The sequence below is a fragment of the Crinia signifera genome, chromosome 6 (assembly GCF_055691185.1).
Source record: "Crinia signifera chromosome 6, ASM5569118v1, whole genome shotgun sequence".
NCBI lineage: Eukaryota > Metazoa > Chordata > Amphibia > Anura > Myobatrachidae > Crinia > Crinia signifera.
The window spans coordinates 151,037,115-151,057,696 of record NC_139222.1 but is presented as its reverse complement, the minus strand read 5'-3'; the positions used below and the strand labels follow the sequence as shown (position 1 = coordinate 151,057,696).

Sequence of the window (20,582 nt, the reverse complement as noted above, 5' to 3'; positions counted from 1 at the left end):
GTATAGAGAGAGAGGGGCTGCAAATACAGTATGTTAGTGATTTAAAGTAGCTGCTTTCATGGAGCTACACACTGATCGCCATTCCAGTGTCCCCAAAAGGATGAATGCAAATAACATTTAATAAACCATGACAGATTGGAAATGTATTCTTAGGGTTTTCTTATTTGTGTTAATCTGTGGACCCCCCCATACAGTCATAAATAACAGGTATTTGTGTAACTAAAATCTTTTAACCTTGTAGTGGCCCTATGTTGGGCGCCAAGAAGAGAAAAGCTTCCTTTATGAGATTGTGGCCAACAAACGAAATGGCATTGATGTGGATAAATGGGACTACTTTGCCAGGTATCTATGGCCATGAAATAACTGTTCTACCATATACTGTAAGAGATTTAACGATTATAAAAAAAAAAACTTAAATGATATGAAAAGCTTATGTAGGATTCATTTATTAAATCACAACAAATATATACGCATTACTTTACTTACTAATTTAGTGTCTCTGTCACTTCAGAATAGGAGCTGATATTTTCCTCCATGCTATATTGTCCTGTTTTGATTTATACTTGTTTTCTTAGTAATGAAACTTGCACCCTATTACAATGTGCGAGTTTGCACAGATCAACCAGTTCTATGTAGTTTTCTGTATGTAAAAGTAATTATTTTTTTTTTTTTTTTTTTAAGTGGGGGTTTCCCTCCAAATGGATAACTGCTAAATTCAGTGAACAAAAACAAGTAGGGCTCTCCTGTATTTTTTAAATCAGCATCTGGCTCCACTAGTAAGGGGGTTAATGCCATTAAACGGGTCCCATACCTCCAGTTTATCCCAGGCTGTTAAACACACCTCTTCTATATCGAATTAATATTTATAATGGTACTTATGTAGTATCTGGGCTGCCGATTTTGTGATTGTATGCCTTAAGGTATACAATCAGATGCGATGCGATGCGATTTTGCATAGGATTTAATGTTAAGAAGGTCCTGTTCATTTCCCCACTATCCAAGTGGGCATAGAGTTGAAGCGTGGCGAGCGCAGCGAGCCACCGAGCCCGAAGCGTGGCGAGCGGCCGCATATTTCTTAAAAAGTATTCTGTGTCCCCTCGCGGGGCGCGCTACGCTCGCCACGCTTCGGGCTCGCTACGCTCGCCACAGGTTTATATCCAACTCCATGCCCACTTGGATAGTGGGGAAAGGAAAAGGACCCCTTTTTCCCATTGAATTCTATGTTAAAATGGACTCAGACCATTTTAACATTGAATCCTATGGAAAAATCTTGACCATCGCATCGCATACGATTTGGTCGCATGCGATACGATCCGATCCGATTTTCTAAATCTGACGCCCAGATACTACATAAGTACCTTTATAATATTATATTTACAAGTTACATTCATCCTGAAATTTTGTGTCAGTGTAAACCCCGTGAGGCTCATGCAAAAATGGGCATACCACCATTTTTTGGTATCCAGACTCATGATAGATTGACTCTAGATCAACAGGGCCAAAAGGTTAACAGGAGTTTTTTTTTTTGTTTGTTTTTTTTATACAAAATTTTGAGCCGACGTGCTGACAGGCGGTATTACATACCCTATATCCACTACGGCATGGAAGGAGAATATAATTGTGTGCAGAGCATAGTGAGCGCAGCGAGCCATGCAAGGGGATGCGGTACAATTATAGAGTACACACCAGAACATGAGCAGATCGTGAGGCGATCATATGATGGGCGCACGATCTGTTGCATATGATCTGATCACGATCTTTACCCAGTTGAAGGGATCTTTTTCAAATCCTGATTGCAGCAGGTAGGATCTGCAAAACAACCAGTGGGGAACGCGCATTGGATTGGAATCTAATGTAAAACAAGACAAAACATGCCCAAATGACATGCAATCGGTCGAGATTGAATCGAAATTTGGGAATAACAAATGGCATGCATATGCATTGGTGTCTGAGATAGGTTTCCTCAGAAGAGAGGATCTTCAAATCTTGTACCATACCCTTAAAATTGAAATAGCTCATGTCATACAAAGGATGCTTTTGTAGTTAGTTCAGTTGAGAAGTATTGTCTTAGTCACTCACAATAACTTCTTTAACCTGTATGTTGTTTTCAGAGACTGTCATCATCTTGGAATTCAAAACAACTTTGACTATAAAAGGTTTCTAAAGTTTGCCAGAGTGTGTGAGGTTGGAAACAAAAAACATATATGTACTAGAGATAAGGTACGTCCTGCTGTCATTACAGATAATATTGGCTCTCCAAAACAGCAGCTCATGTGGATTGTCAAACTGTTTACATGTGAAAATGAGCAATAATGGCTAAAGGTCCATACACACTGGGCGACTATGCCCAGCGTGTATGGACAGCGATGATGACAATCATCGCTGCGGGGAAAGCCGCTCAGTGCATATACACTGAGCGGCTTTCCCCCTGCCCGGTGCCGACGGAGAGGGGGAGGACGGAGTTGCATAGCGGAGCGCTATGCAAAGCCGTCATGAAAGCCGCTCATCTGCTGGTATAACCAGCAGATGAACGGCTTTCCCAGCGATGTTGCAGGAGAAAGCAGCAGCGCTCACCACTCCATCGCCGGGCCATACACACTGGGCGGCTTTGAGCTGAAAGCGGCTCAAACCTTCTGCTTTGAGCGACTTTCAGCTCAAAGTTGCCCAGTGTGTATGGGCCTTAAGCTTAATAGGCTAATTAGCTTTGACTCAAATTATGCGTGGAAGATCTTTTGGAAAATTACAGGGTTGTAGTTGCTACTAGTGACTTTTCTTTCCAAAAATCCCGGTTTTATGAATGCTTTTCAGGGAAATCCTTTTTCTTTTTTCCCCTGCTGTTCTACAGGAAGTAGGGAACCTGTATGATATGTTTCACACACGGAACTGCCTTCACCGGAGAGCATACCAACATAAAGTCGGCAACCTCATAGAAACAATGTGAGTGCAGTTAGAATCACTTTTATGTAAAAATGCTGTCATTATTCATTTGGTAGTCACCATTATTAGTACCATTTTCTTACTAGAACATTGCACTGTTAATGAAGATGGTTGTCTAACTATTTAATACACACTCACTAGAGACTAGACACTTGTGGGGTTCATGTGCTATTTTTAATTTTTGGATCTTTGTCTTACAATCTTTGGACTAAATGGTCCAGGATTACAGATGCTTTCTTAAAAGCTGACCCATATATTGAGATAGAAGGATCAGATGGTAATCTCTATACTATCTCTGGTTCTGTGGATGACATGGAGGCATATACCAAGCTTACCGGTAGGTGAACTTTTATTGGTTATCCATGTTCATTGTCTTGCTTGCTGCAGTACGACAAATCACACTCCCTATACTAGATGTTCTCTGATCAAGTTGTGTATATGGAGGGGTTTTGATTGCAAATATTGTTAAGGTGCCCATACACTAGTAAGATTTATCTTCAGATCTGGCTGGTTGGAACAAAAACATGGTTATGGATGAGTGACAGTTTGTCAGTTTTCCAGCATTTCCAAGCAAATGGTCAACTGTCCTTTGCTCTCATCCATAACCATGTTTTTGTTCCAACCAGCCAGATCTGCAGATAAATCTGCGTGTGTATGGCCACCTTTAGAAGCGGAGACCTTAAGCCTAAATTCTCTAGGATTAGGCATTTCTACATCTAACTTAACTACACATTGTGTTAGAATGTTGTCTGGAGCTCTAATCTGTATAGGTAAATTCGTTGGCAGAAGGGTTGCTATTGTAGAAAGCGTTTATGTGGAGAGGACAGGACCGAGAACCTGATGTGTTCTATGTTCTTATCTTCTTGACTTGCTAACCATATTTTTAAGGGGGAAAAGTTATAGGTCTGATTCACAGATGGACGCAGCTGCATTTGTTTTTGCATCTGTTGCTGGTATTGCGACTGCGCATTTATGCAAATATAGGGGTCTGCCCTTTCCCGGTGGACAAGCGTACGTATGAATGTGCAAGGAAACGGTTTGCTTGTCTGTGTGTTGTAATACGGTCTGTTTCTTTAGATCCCACTATCGCTTGCACCAGCCCATGTGCAGTTTCTCTGCCTGACTTCAGCTCATATGTCTACAGCTGCGTGTCTGTGAACAAAGCTGCTTGAATTAATATGCCTTTGACATGTTTATGAGATGTACTTTTTGCGTTCACTTCTAGCCACCTCCCAATTGTTACCGAGGGACACTAACCATGTTTCTATCGCCTGACTTGATCACTACAGAATCTCTGTGCTTTAACTGTTTCATGTATGTACCAAAGGTTTTTTTGGGTGGGGGAGGGGGGTTATGTATGCACAGTAGCTACAAATTCCTCAACTATGTTAACCACTGCATTGCATGCTACTCAATCAGGCCCTATGTGAGGGTTTGCTGAAGTAAATTAATAAAAAAAATCCTAAATTAATCTCCTCCCCAGACAACATTTTTCTGCAGATCCTATACTCCAATGACCTCAACCTGTCTGAAGCCAAAGCGATATTACGCAAAGTAGAACGACGGGAACTGTATAAATATGTTGGACAGACACATCCCAGCACCAGGATTAAGCCGGTAAATCCACCAATGATGCAATTTCTACTTTGATTGTACGAAGATGCATGTTCTTGTTGTAAAATACAGTATGTAGAGATGCAGGTTTGTGTTTCTTTTTACTTCCAATTTCAATTTTCTTAAAAGAAATGTTTCTATTATAGGATGAGTATGATCGATTACCAGCTCAATTGGCAAGCTCCACCCCCCAGATCTCCACGACAGACGTCAGTCTCAGCTCGGATGATTTCATAGTGGATGTAAGTCCTCTAACAGGCAGAGTGGCAGCTCCAGTAGTGTGATTATGATTTATTGGGTTTCTAAATAAGTCAAAATGTCTTGAAATGAGAATTACAAAGTAACTACACTCCCAAAGCCTGGAAATGCCACTTACAAGTAGTTTTGGGACTTTACAGTACTGATAACACTATTTACAGTGAATGTAAGACATCATCTGTGTGTGTGTAATATAGATACAGAAGCGTATAGCCGGCACTCAGCTCGGTGACCCTGGATTAGCCCTATGCCTTCTGTTATAGCCAGTGGCGCTGGAACGATTAACATGAGACAAGGAGCCGCGGCACTCGGGTCTTAGTGTAAATAAAACGACAGGTAGCCATTGCTAGGTTGATGTTTCAGCCTTTAATACAGGCTTTTTTCAAAACAGCTTACATTGTAAGCTGTTTTGAAAAAAGCCTGTATTAAAGGCTGAAACATCAACCTAGCAATGGCTACCTGTCGTTTTATTTACACGAAGACCCGAGTGCCGCGGCTCCTTGTATATATATCTCTTTAGAATGTAAGCTGTAGCGAGCAGGTTCCTCTCTCCACATGGGCTTTTCTAAGAATATATCTCTGCCACTGTTATAATTGCACCAGTGTCCGCTGCTGCACCTTTCTTTTTTTATTTACCATGTACTTGTCCTAATTTGCATTTGTACTGTAAATCACTATTTTTCTTATCTTGTATTGTCAGGCTCTACAGAACCCTTGTGGTGTGTGTGTGTGTGTATGTGACTTGATAAGTTCTTTCAGTACTGTGATTTAGACAATTCCTAAAATAACAAATGCATTTATCATACGTCCCATAGATTTCACATTTATTATTGATTTAGGTTATTCATATGGATTATGGGATGAAAGAACAAAATCCAATTAACAATGTGCGCTTTTACTGCAAGTCAGATCCATGCAAGGCTGTAAAAATCACAAAAGATCAGGTAAGTTGATGAACTAAACACACAATTTAACTTGTACATGTATATGTATGTGTGTGTCACTGTTAATGGTCAACCAGATTTTCTGATGGATAGGTCCGGATCTTACCTATGCCAGTCTTCAGTTGATCACTGGATTTGGGCCCATAAATGTTCCTTCATTCCCATTGATCCACTGGTTTCCACATATGCTCCAGAGACTTCCTATTCCTACAAGATAGGTTTCTTTCAAACTCAAAGTGACAGGGATATTATCAATGACCTCTTTGCATGCTTTTGTGATGGTTTCCATTCATGTGAGTAATAAGTTTACAGTAGAGAGGCATTAACACTGAGCTGGCTGTCTGTGGCCATAGCAGAATGGTAGGCCACTCTGGGGCCTTTGAGAGGGACCACTGGTTCAGGATCAGTGGCATGCCTGTATTTGAGTAAGTCTGTTTTAATTATGAACTCCTTTCGGGCATGGCCTGGCGGTGAGGCAGTGAGGACGCCACCCTGCAGAGCTCCTCATAAAACCTCCATAAAAAGGCATTTTGTGGCTGTTCCTGACCACCTTCTGCCAGACCTCTTACCTGCCTGCTCGTCGGGGTCCCCCTGGACTGAGACTCACAGCACTGTGGAGCTGGGGGTGGGAGAAATCCTGCCCTGCGGGTTATAGCCTGGTGTCTCGTGGGAATCCGCAGCCTTCCAGAGGCCGAGCTCCGGAGTCCGTTCGCTGCGCGATCCGGGGCCGTGGAGGACACCACCTGACACCCGGAGACAAGCTGAGGACCCCCCCCTGCTTCAAGGACCGGCTTCCCCCCCTATACCTGTGCGGCAGGCGGCCCGGGGAGCGCTTGGGGCTCCGGTTTCCTTCCTCTCTTCTGACGCGGTGGCCATCTTGGATTTGGTCAGCGACTACCTGACCGGCTGGCACCGTGAGGGAGAGTGTAGAGACTGCTGGAGGATTGGAGCTGGATCTCCTAAACTATAAGACACAGGTATTTGGTGCTCCGTTTACCCGGAGCTACTTACAGGGTCCCTTAAGCTTGGTGTCACCCCCTGGGCATCCCCTACCGCCCGATAATACCTCTGGGGGCTGGTGGAATGGAGCTGTGGAGCCGGGGGACCCACTACTAATCCCTGCGGGTTGTGGCATGCATACCTGGGTGAGCCTGGGACCTCGGCTGACGGGGCTCCCTGTCACGACACTTTGCTGTGACCTGTTTACTGAGCCCTAAAAGCCGGGGCTAGAAACTCATATTTATTCTGCTATACTTTCAGACTGTCTTCATTTACTGCTATACCTGGTGAGAAATTATCCTGTCCCACTCAATGTTAAGGAATTATACCTTTTTTAAGGTATCCCTTTCTATTTGGATCGATATCAAGCTTAGAGCTCCATCTTGTGGATCATTGTATAATCACAGCTACAAAACCTCTACCGACTACTAAAAAGTCTCTTAAGAAGGTTAGAATAGGCGACACCGCTCCATTATCATTTATATATCTCTCGGGATTGCTCAACCCTTTTTCCTGGCAGAAGTTAAGTGCACACATGTCCTCTGCAACATGTGATCGGAGACTCAGAGATAATTCACATGCTTTCTTTAATGTAACTTCTCAGGGGGAATTCGACGGCCAACCCACCCATCATGCTATGATGTGTGTTATATTGGATACATATACTACTGGATACACAACAATCCATTATCTACCTGAGATGTAAAATCTCCTATACAGCTGCACCCACGTGGCCATTTTGAGTCTGGGAGACATTGCCTGATACAAAGGGAAAGGGGATAACAAGTAAAAAAAAATTCTGTACTTGTTTCCTAGCACGGCGCCTGCGATTTTAATTGTATCCATCAGGTCCTAAAAAATCGCGTCAATCGCATCGCATGCAACCAAATCGCATGCGATGCGATTTTTACATTGTAACTAATGTAAAATGGTCCCTGAGACACGATTTTACATTGGGCCCAATGTTAAATGCCCCCCAGACCCCAATTTTCATTGTATACCCACCCTGATGGGTCAAATGCCTCCCCCCCCCCCCCCCCATTGTTAGAACGCCAACCCGATGCGCAGCGAGCCCGTGAGGGGCGGCGGTACGCGTCCTCCGATCTTTTAATACCCCCACTATCCACGTCGGCGTGGTGTTTATTTTATATAGTGTGGCGAGCGGACGGGCATTACTTCACAGGTATTACGTGTCCCCTCGCGGGGCGCACTGCGCTCGCCACACTATATAAAATTGACTCCACCCCGACGTGGATAGTGGGGGTATGAAAAGGTCGGAGGATGCGTACCGCCGCCGCTCGCCGCGCTTCAGGTTGGCGTTCATCGTGGGGTGGCGTTAACAATGGGGGGGGGGGGGGGGGCATTTCACATACAAATTACCCATCAGGGTGGGTATACAATAAAAAACTGATACATTGGCCCATTTAACATTGTTCCCTATGTAAAATCGGGTCCATCACATTGGTCGCATTGTATGCCATTTTACATAGGAATTTAACATTGAGTACAATGCATTAAATGTTAAATCGCGTCGGTCGCATCGCATGCCATTATAATTATAATGGCATGCGATGGACCCGATTTTTTAATTGTCGGAAAAAGGCTAAAAATAGCCCAAAATCGCGTCGGTCGGGTCCATCGCATACCTTAACTTAAGGTATGCGATGACCCACGACAGGCGCCGTGCTAGGAAACCAGTACCAAAAATTCAAAGTAAAAAATATAACAAATAATTAATAAAAATAAAAAAGGGGGGGAGATGTTTTACTTTGTGGAGGCTCCCCCACTATACCTCCGCCCACATACCTGCCACACAATATACATGAGTCATAGGAAAAACAGAGGAAGAAAAGGTGGAGCAAGCGCTACTAAGTCCCTCACAGGTTCTGACCTCCGCAAATACCTGGGCACCCAAAGCAACTTAGACATGGCTACGGAGCCTGCTTCTCCCTCCCGACTTATTCTTTTGCCTCCGAGGACTCCCCAGAGTCTAAAGAGTCCTCTTCAGACACACAGCCAAACAAACAAGATCTGCAACAATATACAAAATTCTACAAACTCTCCCAACTAAGTCGGATATCCCTACCAAGGCTAACTTCGCCTCTCTAGAAAATAAGCTGCGAGAGGTGGTGTATACCGAAATTGCAGGGATAAAAGAAGAAATTACAGTTGGGATCTCGGGTAGAAAATCTTGAGAGCACGGGAGAGGAGATCAGCATATTCCACAAAGCTTTGGCGAATACCATTAGCCAACAAGCTGAAGCGATCCAAGCCCGTCTGGACCATCTTGATGATATTGACAATAGGGGGCGGAGAATCAATCTTCGGATCAGAGGGATCCCAGAAGAAATCCCCCAACAAAGTCTCCATGATGTTCTGACTAAAATTTTCAACGAAATTTTGGAAAGTGACCCCAATAATTCCATCATTCTTGACCGAGCCCATAGGGCACTGCGGCCTAGAGGCCTTCAGTCGGAGAGCCCAAGAGATATTATTTGCAGACTTCATCACTTCTCCCAAAAAAGATGACTTTTTATGAAAGCTGCGGAACTCAGAAGGCCTTGAGTTTAATGGTCACCCTATCCAAATATTCCAAGACACCTCCTGGCTGACCCTTCAGTTAGGTCGGCAAGTTAAACCCCTAACAGATGCCCTTCATAAACTAAACCTCAAATACAGATGGGGATATCCCTTTAGTATCACCGCAACACACGGTGGAAAGACAGCCTCCCTTCGCCACTCAGCGGATGTGCCAGCCTTCTGCACCACCCTAGGAATCCCTGTTGTGGAAACTCCGGAATGGCGCTCCTTTAAATCCCATATTATGACCCCCTATCAAACCCCCCGTTCCAAAGAGTGACAAGGTCTCCCAGATCAAACAACCGTTCTCAGACCCCACCATCTCCATTCTCTGCAAAACCCTCACAATAGAAGACTTGAGAAAGACCACTCTCCCGATCTTTAGTTTTTTTGTTTGTTTTTTATGTGGAGACATTGGATGGTAACATACAGTCCTTTGGCTTTGGAAGGCCCGGACAGCAACCTTTTAGCCCTCATGGTGCTGGTAATTCCTTTTATTTTCAAGTTCTCCACTGCAGGCAGTTAAGGCTTTTTTCAGAACTTTTTGCTGGTAAATCTGTCCAATTTCCCACTGGTTGCTACAGTTTTTATATGTGTTTTTGATAGATGCTCTACTTTTTGATATACCTCTATAATTTTTGGTCTAAATTTGTTTGTTTTTTCTTGTGATACTCTAATATTAGAACACGAGATTGTTCCGCTAAATTACCACCATTGGTTCTCTTCTCCTAGGTCACAGTGATTATATCCAGTAGTTCTATTGCTTTTCTGCTTTATTGCTCTCTGTTATATTGTTTAGTACATGTGTCCTGATCCTTTATTTCTGAGTTTGGCCCAATACCCCCCCTGTTGCCCCCTGTGCACTGCACAGCATGTCCCTAGCCCTTTTGTTCTTCCTTTGTCAACATTTCTCGCTGTTTCATCTTTTCTTATGCCACTGCTGTAAATGTTTACCTTTTTCTGTTTTCTCCTCTCTTTTTTTTTACCCCCTACTCCAGGGGTTCCCAAAGTTTTTTTTTTATCACGGCACCCAGAAGCATCAGAAATGTTTTTGCGGCACCCCTAGGCTAAAGGTTTCTTATTGCGAAAGTCAGAAACAAACATTAAGTTAAATAAATTATGTTTCTTTCTCATCCTTAGCATCAGTTATGTGGTAATGGACAGGATTCACTTCTGTTTGTCCACAATTTGACTATTATCATGGACATAAATAACTTTAACTGGTCCTGGACCACCAACTCAGGGCACCCTTGCAAGTCCCCCAAGGCACCCCAGGGTGCCACGGCGCACAGTTTGGGAACCACTGCCCTACTCCATCCTTTTTGTCGTCCCTCATTTGCACTAAGTGACTTTCTCTTCCTACCCCCTGATGGCTAATATCAAAGTGGTGTCCGTTAATGCTAAGGGCCTGAATATTCCTGAAAGGAGGTCCCGTGCACTTAGAGAATTATGTCTACAAAAGGCTGAGGTCGCGTTTCTACAGGAGGCACATCTCCGGAAGGGGGCAAGATAGGTATTTTTCCAACTAGCTTCTTCTCTAATAATCCTCTTGGGAAAACATTGGGAGTGGCGGTCTTGATTGCACGGCACATAGATATTTCAGATGCAGTATGTCGCCCAATTATTCCTGGGAGAGCTTTACTAGTGAATTGCAAGATTTCTGGCTGTGAATATTTATGCCCCGAACACACACCAACCAACCTTTTTTGATAAAGTCCTAAACTTAGCAGACCTTATCTAACAGGTGTATTGGATAGTGGCTGCCTCTTGTTTAACGGTGGCCTGTCTTGTGTTTTGACTATAAACCATTTGATCCGGCTGACCAACCAAAAATCTAGCAGTAGGACCTGCTTGACTGTAATATTTCAAGAGCATCTCAAGTGTTCTTCTTACAATGAGTAAATATATAAAAATTACCCTTATGGTATTTGTATCCTTTTACAGGTATCTCAGCTTTTGCCAGAGAAATTTGCTGAGCAAATTGTCCGTGTCTACTGCAAGAGAATGGATGATAAGAGCTTGGATGCCGCTAAGCGATATTTTGTGCAGTGGTGTATGGACAGAGACTTCTCCAAACCTCAGGTCTGTGACTGCAGTGGAGCTTCTGGGTGTATGTGCTTGCTAAACCTCATTGCTTCTACAGATTGCGCAGAGGAGTAACTTTCCAGCTGACCTGCATACTTATCTATCTCCCTATGCTGCTACAGTGTCCATTGCATATTTACTAGTAGATACACGCTCTTAAATGTAAAATGTAACTTTGTGTTGGTAATAAAAATCTAGTAGTTAAAACTTTGAATTTTTTTCTTTTACCATTTATACTACATGACAAAGGAGCCTGAAGCATTTTATGAATAAAGCAGATTAAAAAAATATATATAATATTTTATGTGAAGGTAAAATTGGTTATGGTATTTTAGATCTACAATGTCTAGGTCTACAGTCATAAGTGTACTGCGTAGCCTCGCATGGCTCCCTGCGCTCAGCACACTATTTTAATCTCCCTCCACACCGTTGTGGATGGTAGAGCATGAAATACCGCCTGTCTACTCAAATTAAAAAAAAAAATAAAAAAAAAACTCATGTCGACCTTATGACTGTTGACCTAGAGTCAATCTATCATGAGCCCGGATACCGGTAAAATTGTGGTCTCCATGTGGCTCGTGTTGGTACTTGTTTCCTAGCACGGCGCCCATTGCATACCATACTTAGTGGTGTGCGATGCGATATTCATGATAAATTAACAGGAGTGCTTGTACAATGAAATATTGCATAGCATTGCATGCCAGCAAATGCCATGCACTGTGATTTGTAATTGTACAAGCACCCTGATGGGTGCTTTCAATGTTAAATGCACACCCATTGGCAACGCCACCCCCACTATCAATGCCAACCCGAAGCATGGCGGTACACGTCCTCCGACCTTTTCATACCCCCATTATCCACGTCGGCGGGGAGTTGATTTTATATAGCGCAGCGAGCCACCGAGCCCGAAGCGTGGCGAGGGGACGCGGAATACGAGCCCGAAGCATGGCGAGCAGACGCTGAATACATGTAAATAATCAGTGTCCCCTCGCGGGGCTCGCCACGCTTCGGGCTTGGTGGCTTGCTGCGTTCACAACACTATCTAAAATCAACTCCATGCCTACATGGATAGTGGGGGTATGAAATGATCAGAGGAGGAGTACCGCTGCCCCTCGCCACGCTTCGGGTTGGCGTTGATAGTGGGGGTGGCATTGCCAATGGGGGTGCATTTAACCTTGAAAGCACCCATCAGGGTGCTTGTACAATAAAAAATCGCATGCCGCTATATTGCATGCGATGCGATTGTTTAAAGGTGCCCACACACTAGAACGATTTTTGGGCCGATTGGCCGATTTTCGATAAATCGGCCGATATTTACCGATAATCGGTCGAAAATCGGCTGATGCTCGCTCCCGTGGATCTTTTGCTAAATCTTCTGATCTTACGTGCTGCACAAAAGATCAAAAGATTTAACAAAAGATCCATAGGAACGCACACGGGATCTTAAGAAAAATCTTTGGTAAAGATGTGCACTTGCCTGAAATCTTTTGTCCAGATCGGACAAAAGATTTGAAGGCTAATTTATGCGCACATCTTATGATCGCAGATCTTTCTAGTGTGTGGGCACCCTAAGATGTACTACGATCAAAATATTGGGCGCCATGCTAGGAAACAAGTACCCTCATTTCTAGCTTGATATGCACAAATAAAATGTCCAGTGAGGACTCTCGCACAACTTCGACCGATTTGTGTCCGATGCGCGCTCCCGTGGATCTTTAGCTGAATCTTCTGATCTTTACGTGCTGCACAAAAGATCAGAAGATTTAACAAAAGATCCATAGGAACGCACACGGGATCTTAAGAAAAATCTTTGGTAAAGATGAGAGCTTGCCTGAAATCTTTTGTCCAGGACGGAAAAAAAGATTTGAAGGCTAATTTATGCGCACATCTTACGATCGCAGATCTTTCTAGTGTGTGGGCACCTTAAGAAATGTTATGTTTATTCTTCATCTAGTAGGTCAGTTACATTCTGCCATCACAACCACCCCCTCACTAAAAATGAAATCACCACATTTCTGTTTCAGGATATTGATGTAATAGCTCCAGATATGACTCCATTGAAGGCCAGCTGGGTTGCCAACAACAATGATGATGAGGAGGACTTGCCGCATGCAGCACTTGTTACAAAATCAAGGATCAAACTGTTTAATAACTAAGGTCTCAGTATCTGTATTCTCAGTATATAGTATTCCGAGCCCAAGTAGTTACATACTAATTTTTTTTTTTTTTTTTTTTGAGCTCCTAAAATCTACTCTGCTGGGTAACTAAGGTCACCTTAATATAACGAACTGCAAATGCTTGTTCATCTCTTGCTAATCATGCATGTTTTTGTTGGAGGAGGTAATCTTGTTTGTTCATTTAAGGCTACATTTACAAGTGCTAATCATGTAGTTTTTTTGGGCCTTGGAAATTTATGGCATTGCCTAACACTGCTTTGGTCACAATAAAATCCTGCACCTTCCCTTTGATTCAGGAATACCATTAATAATCCCAGAGAAATGCTGAATAATACAAGAAGGATGTGTGTATGCACTTTTTTAGTTTGACTTTTATGTTTTGTTTTTATTCATAACAGTAGAAAACCAGCTTCTTTTTCTAACCTGTATTTACTAAATTCTTACAAGCTTAACCATGTACAGAATAAACGTCCAACGATGCTGCTACTTTTAAGCCGCATACATGGGGTAATCATGTGCTTAGCGATCCGTGCTAAACATCTAGCCCTGGTGACGTGTCTAGATAATTGGTGCATGTACTAAAGATTTGAGCGAGCGATGGTGACTAAAGATTTGAGCGGGCGATGTGGTACTGCCCTTTTTTTTTTATTCGCCACGAGTGAGGAAGCAGAATCTGGTCGTGGGCCAGTGTTGCCCGACCTCCCCTCCTAACAGAGCTGAGCAGTGGCAGTGTTGCCCGACTCTCCACTCCTAACAGAGCAGCAACAACGCGCACCCCCCCCCCCCCCCACCACCACCTTCCCAGCCAATCGGCGGCTGGCACCAGGGAACGGGATGAGATAAGCGGCGGCCAGGGAGTGGAAGCTGAGCAGCGGCTGATGCTGGCGAGACTTGCCTCGCCTCCGCACCCATTCACTCACTTTTCCCGTGTCACTTCACCCCCATCATCTCACTCCCTCTTACCCCTTTCACCGCTCCTACAGCACTTCACCCTCTCTATCGCCCCGTTACCTCAGCCCCTCTCAAGTAACCCCTGGTTACCTCACCCCTTTGCCCAGCCAAGCACCTTACCCTCTCCATTGCCCCCCTGTTGCCTCACCCCCTTTCACCTAACCCCTTGTCACCTCTCCCTGCATCACCTTTCTCATTCGCTCCCTGCCACCTCACTCTGTATCACCACTCCCACTTTCGCGCTGTCACCTTCCACATCTCCCCCACTCTTTCCTATTTTTCGCTCTTCCTGTCCCTTTTTCTCTCCTCTGCTCTCACCCACCCTGTCAGTCTGTCACCCTCTCTCCTCTGCTGTCTTCGCCCCCTATCCCCTCTCTCCTGTCTTCCGCCTGCCCCCTCTTTCTCTCAACCCTCACTTCCCCCCTCCTGTCTCACCTCTTCTCTATGGGCCCATTTATCATAAATCACTTGTTCGCTGGCAACAATCTTACTGCTCTCCACCTCCTGAAAGATCAGTGGCAACGTGGGCAGTAGTAGCCAAGCAGCCCTTTTTTTATTTTTTGTGGGTGAGATATAGTTGCGCATACATGGTGTGTTTTGTACCATGCGAGGGGGATGCGCTCTCTGAGCATTGCATCTAGTTCAAAACGCATGTGGTTTAGAAATAAATGTGATACGATTTTAAATAAAAATGTACGGTGCACGTCGCACCATGTATTGACACCCTTAAGCTTGTCTGGCTCATACACTTTCGTCCTGGCTCCTAGAGTTTAAAGAAAATTTGGTCAAGCCCTAATTTAGACCGATCGCTTCAAAAATGAGCAAAAAAGCCCTGTGTACTGTATATGCCCCCTTAGCGTCTTTCCTTTGAAGAACCATCTCCAGCAGTAATGTACAACCCTGTAAGGCTGGATATTCACGGTGTGATATATTTGTACTGCCAACAAATTATAAATATTGAAGGGCACTAGCTCATATGTACAGAAATTATTTCAGTAACCGGTCATTCAGACATATCACAGCAGCTGTGCAGCATGGTAAATGCCGATATCAGCCAATCAATCATTATGCCAGCCACAGGAACCGCCATCAATGACCTGCATCCCTTTGGGTTACTGTGGACAGGCATATCAGGCTGTGGATTGTTAAATGTGTAAACACACATTGTTTGTGGAGAACACAACATATCATTGGGTCCAGCTGGCTGATCGATTCAGGTGTATACCCAGTCTAATATGTATTGTAATAATAGATGCTCTTAATAGTCTCTACTGTGTTTACACATAGTATTAGCTGAGCTATCCGATATACTATAATTCATAGGAGCATTCCAAGTTGCAATGGAGTTTATAGCATTAGAAACATCAAAAGAGTGAGCTAGTTGTATAATATTTTATGTAAAATGTTTACTAGTAAGCCTTAAAATGCTCAGAAAATGATATTTATTCTAAATTTCACTAAAGTGTATCCACTCCATTATAACAGGGAAGCGTTACCACCACATCAGATAATCCTGTTAAGTTATATGATAGTATATGCACAATGGAGACTTGTAGAGCATATATTTATTGCCATACTTTAGGCTTTTATTTTGCATGTTTATCTAGAATATCTCTCTCTATGGGGCCCATTTGTGACTCGCAGTACAATATGCGATAGTATCGGCAGCATGTATAACTGAGCACCTGCAAGGACAAGGCCTCTGAAAGCCCATCCCTGCTATGTACTGGTGGTGCAGTGAGTAGCCCATAGAATACAATAGACTACTGTTATTTTGAGATGGCGTTAGCTCCAGGGCCCAATATATTGCTAAATCAGGCAGGCAGTTACTGTATATCACATTTGTATGCACAGTATTTAAAGTCCAGTTTGTTACTGTTTACAAATGGTTTGAATTTCTGTCTATATTCTTGTTTATGTGAAAGTGTTAATATATTTTTATGTTGTTCCTTTTTAAAAACCTCTTTTTGTTTTTGGAGGGTAGGATATTTTTATCTGCAAAAAATATTGTGTATATCTGGGAGAATCTAGCAGTATGGGTTCTCTACATGTGACTATACAAATAAAAATCATTTTGCAGTGGTCTTTCGCTTTTTCTATGTTGCAATCCCTGATCCATGTAAATATTGCCAATGATAGGTTCTCTGAATTTGTTGCATCACCCCAGCTTATGTTTTTAATGACTGTGACTACCAATTGTGGACCATATAAGTAAGTAAAGGTATAATATAGTCACTGTTACCATATAGGCATATAGATATTGTTTTATACCATCATTAATGTAATGTGATTTTAACCACAGTATAGAAGACTAGGGCCTAACTTTTTAGCATTGCACAATACAGCAGGTGAATAACACTCTAGGCTGGGTTACTAAAAAAATGGTCAGACCTGCTGGGACATTTCCATCTCCTAACCCAGTGGTAGCCAACTCCAGTCCTTGAGAGCTACCAACAGTTCACATTTTCCAGACAACCTAGCTGGTGCACTCCTTACTCACTAAAGGTGCATACACACTGTAATTTTTTTTTTGACCAATTTTGTTGAAAGACCTTGAACCCAGTATCCTGGACGAAAGATGTTGACGAAAGATCTAGTTAGTTTATAGGCTCTTTTTTTTTTTCAAAGATGTTCAAATTAAGCTGCATGCATAGTTGATGAACAACCTTAATGAACAACTGGTGGGTATGCGCATAATTCGTTGTTCGTCGCAAACGCACTAAAAGATATTTTTGACCAATTTCGTTGAGAATGGCCATAGTGTGCCCTGCCTAATCATTAAAAATCTAGGTACTTATGTAGTATCTGGGCGCCCGATTTTTTGATTGTATGCCTTAACTTAAGGCATACAATCAGATGCGATAATCGCATCGCATGCAACCAAATCGCATGCGATGTGATTGACCCGATTTTCCATAGGATTCATTGTAAAAATGGTTTTGTTCATTTCCCTACTATCCAAGTGGGCATGGAGTTGGATATAAACCTGTGGCGAGCGCACGCAGATTATTTAAAATGTATTCCATATCACCAAAATAATCCTCGTCCCCTCGCGGGCTCGGTGTGGCCCTCCAGATGTTGTGGAACTACATGTCCCAGCATGCCCTGACAGTTTTGGCATGCTCTTATAGGAAAAAATGTGGCAATGCATGTTGGAACATGTAGTTTCACAACATCTGGAGGGCCACAGGTTGAAGACCGATGGTATAAAGCATTCACTATGTAAATGGCGTGACTGGAACGATCACAGCTGGGCTGCACATCCATTAACACAGCAAGTGGCAGCAAACACAGGGCCAGAGAGATCCCCAAAACAGTGAGTGTCCTCCCCATCACCTGCTGCACAGATGCAGCAGCCAGACGGCTGAAAAATGGGTTATGGTATGCAACATAGACTGTCTCATGATACAGTCATATGGTCAACGTGGTTATATGGTCGACATGGTCAAAAGGTCAACATGAGGTTTTTAATGTGTTTTTTTTTTTTAGGGCATCTAGGTCGACATCGACACTGTCTAAGTGTACTGCTGCGCTCGCCATGCTTTGGGCTTGGTGCCTCGCTACGCTCGGCACACTATTTTATTCTCCATCCAGGCCCTAGTGCAGGCATTCACAACCACGGTCCTCAAGGCACACCAACAATGCAGGTTTTCTAGATATCCAGGCTTGAGCACAGGTGACTTAATTAGTATCCGAGGGATTCTGAATAAACCATCTGTGCTGAAGCCTGGATATCACTAAAACCTGTTGGTGTGCCTGCCCTAGTGGATGGTAGGGCATGAAATACAGCCTGATGGCACATGTTGGCTGAAAATATATGCATGTCGACTTATTGCCTGTCGACCTTTAGACCCTGTTGACCTTTTGTGTGTCGATCTTTTGACTGTCGACCATATGACTGTCTATCAAGAGTCAGTCTATGATCAGTCCAGATACCTGAATAATGACAGCAATTATAGGCACCACACAGATGGCCACATGCCCACTCATAGACAGATTCTCACTCTCACACACCCAGGAGGAGGCAGCATCCTCACTGTCACACATACAGGCGTCTGGCAAACAGTATCTCTGGTTAGTTGTCTTGCACTGTTCGCAGTGCACACAGGAAGCCACTTGCCCTGTATCCAGCGACCGACAGCACCAGCTCCGGCCATAGAGAGGAGAAGGGATGACTTTGTGCATGACCGAAGTGGGGAATACAGAAGGGTAGGGTAGACAAACGCAGATGGCCACTATGGCTGCTGTATCCTGCTACCTGTATGTGTAGCGGCAACAGCAGTCACTCAGCAGCAGCCTAGCCCTCAGCTGCTCCTGTTGGTCGTGTGCACACAGACATTTGCAGTGCACCCTTTGCCTCCTCATCGGACATAGCTGGTTCTGTTGCTGGATACGAGGCAGGCGGTTTCCTGCAAGCGGCACAAGACACCTAACTGGGAATACTGTTTGCCAGGCCCTGGGACAGGGCCAGGAGATGCTGCCTCTGCCTGGGTGTGTGATAGTGAGGATCTGTGTGCATGAGGCATCTGCCCCTCTTTGCAGTGCCCATAATTGTTGTTATTGTTGCAGGCACCTGGCTGTTGCCCCTGTGCAGTGGGTGATGGGAAGAGCACATGCATCTCTGTGGCCCTGTGTTTGCTAATTACCTGGGCCCAGGACTGATGGAGGGGCTCTGACATGGGCCCTGGTCTGTCGCACCTACTCCCCCTCCCTCAGTCCTTGGTGGTTGCTGCTGAGTCGGAGATGAACTGGTAGAGAACCTCTCGGTCTCCCCCTGCTCCAAAATCTTTTTTTAAACTCATTCTGCACCTCTAAAATGTTACCTGGGCCATGGACAGCCTCTCAGCACCAGTTTGATGTGCAGCCCAGCTGTGAACTTTCTCCAAAATGCTGGAATACAAGCAATGGTTGTTAAATCAAATAGATTAACCAATTTGTCTGAAGAGATTTGTCCAAATAACAATTTTTGTCTATTTACTTTTGGGAATAAGTGGTTGATTGTGATATGCTCCCATACATTACCAGAAATATTGGACAGATACATCTATAGATGTGTACCCAGCAGAAGTTAGGTACTTCGCAAAGGTAAAGCAATTAAATGAGATCTTTACTAAAATATCGACCCTCGCCCAACTGCAAAACTTCTATGCCAAAACATGACAGGCTGCAGTATTTTACATACAAAACTGTATTTTATAGTAACAGTCCTCAAGGACACCTAACAGTTATCATTTTCCAAGCCACCTGGGATCTTTATAAAAGTGACAGCAATTTGCACCAGCTAAGGGACCTGGAAAATGTGAACTGTTAAGGCCCCCCATCCACTAGGCCGAAACCTCACATGCAATACCCTACCAACCAGGGCTGTGGAGTCGGTAGATAAATGGTCCGACTCCAACTCCTCCTACGGCTGCCCCCCGACTCCTCTGTATTAATATGCAAATGTATTTGATACATTCATTGAAGGAAAGAAAGGCAACATACATATTATTACTACAGAAACTAGAGGCTGGGAAGCCAACAGTCTACTGTATTGAACAGTTTAAGCAAAGGACAAACACAATGTTTGTCCGCTGGTTTGCTTGCTCGTCACCGTTCAATTCACGGACACAAGGAACGATTTCTTTACCGAATCGTTACTGGCGAAGAAAAATGGTGCCTGTACATCAATATGAACCAGCATAAGGAAGGGGCCAAGGTAAACAAACAACCCCGCGCATGAAACAAGATCTTCATCCGCGTAAAAGGATGTTGTGCGTATGGTGGGAGAGCTTGGTTGAATGAATTTTTCGAGGTATTGAAAACCTTATTGAACGTTTGAAATAAGTTGTAAACTACAAGGGAGAATACATTTATAAGTATTGGTGCTCCGAATTGTGCGTTGCATGCCATATAGTGAAGCACATGAAAAGCACGCTTTTTCACGGTCACTTAACGTGTTCGTTTTGCGGTTACGTGAGGCACTGCATGCATTGGTCTTTATTCTTACAGTAGAGAAGTCATTAATTATAATTTTTGGAGTCGGTGCATTGTTTGC

The 20,582-nt window shown here is 43.7% G+C and overlaps 2 protein-coding genes across 3 annotated transcripts in view; one reads left to right on the top strand and one right to left on the bottom strand.

Annotated features, from left to right (window-relative positions):
• The window catches only part of LOC146008408 (uncharacterized), a 143,078-nt gene extending 135,937 nt beyond the window's left edge, over positions 1 to 7,141 (bottom strand). Inside the window, exons 1-2 of one of the 2 annotated variants that reach the window (XR_014444504.1) lie at positions 6,323 to 7,141; positions 5,860 to 5,960 (exon numbers count right to left, since the gene is read on the bottom strand). The gene's annotated coding sequence lies outside the window, so the exon portion shown is untranslated. The remainder of the gene's footprint in view (positions 1 to 5,859; positions 5,961 to 6,322) is intronic. The other variant, XR_014444505.1, reaches the window with a different exon arrangement.
• Positions 1 to 16,629, top strand: part of SAMHD1 (SAM and HD domain containing deoxynucleoside triphosphate triphosphohydrolase 1) — a 54,444-nt gene extending 37,815 nt beyond the window's left edge. Inside the window, exons 8-16 of the mRNA XM_083147646.1 lie at positions 242 to 342; positions 2,112 to 2,220; positions 2,846 to 2,937; positions 3,159 to 3,274; positions 4,421 to 4,554; positions 4,698 to 4,793; positions 5,649 to 5,753; positions 11,277 to 11,414; positions 13,442 to 16,629. Coding sequence (XP_083003772.1) covers positions 242 to 342; positions 2,112 to 2,220; positions 2,846 to 2,937; positions 3,159 to 3,274; positions 4,421 to 4,554; positions 4,698 to 4,793; positions 5,649 to 5,753; positions 11,277 to 11,414; positions 13,442 to 13,573 — 1,023 coding nt within the window. The 3' untranslated portion in view covers positions 13,574 to 16,629. The remainder of the gene's footprint in view (positions 1 to 241; positions 343 to 2,111; positions 2,221 to 2,845; positions 2,938 to 3,158; positions 3,275 to 4,420; positions 4,555 to 4,697; positions 4,794 to 5,648; positions 5,754 to 11,276; positions 11,415 to 13,441) is intronic.
• Positions 16,630 to 20,582: the final 3,953 nt, after the last annotated feature.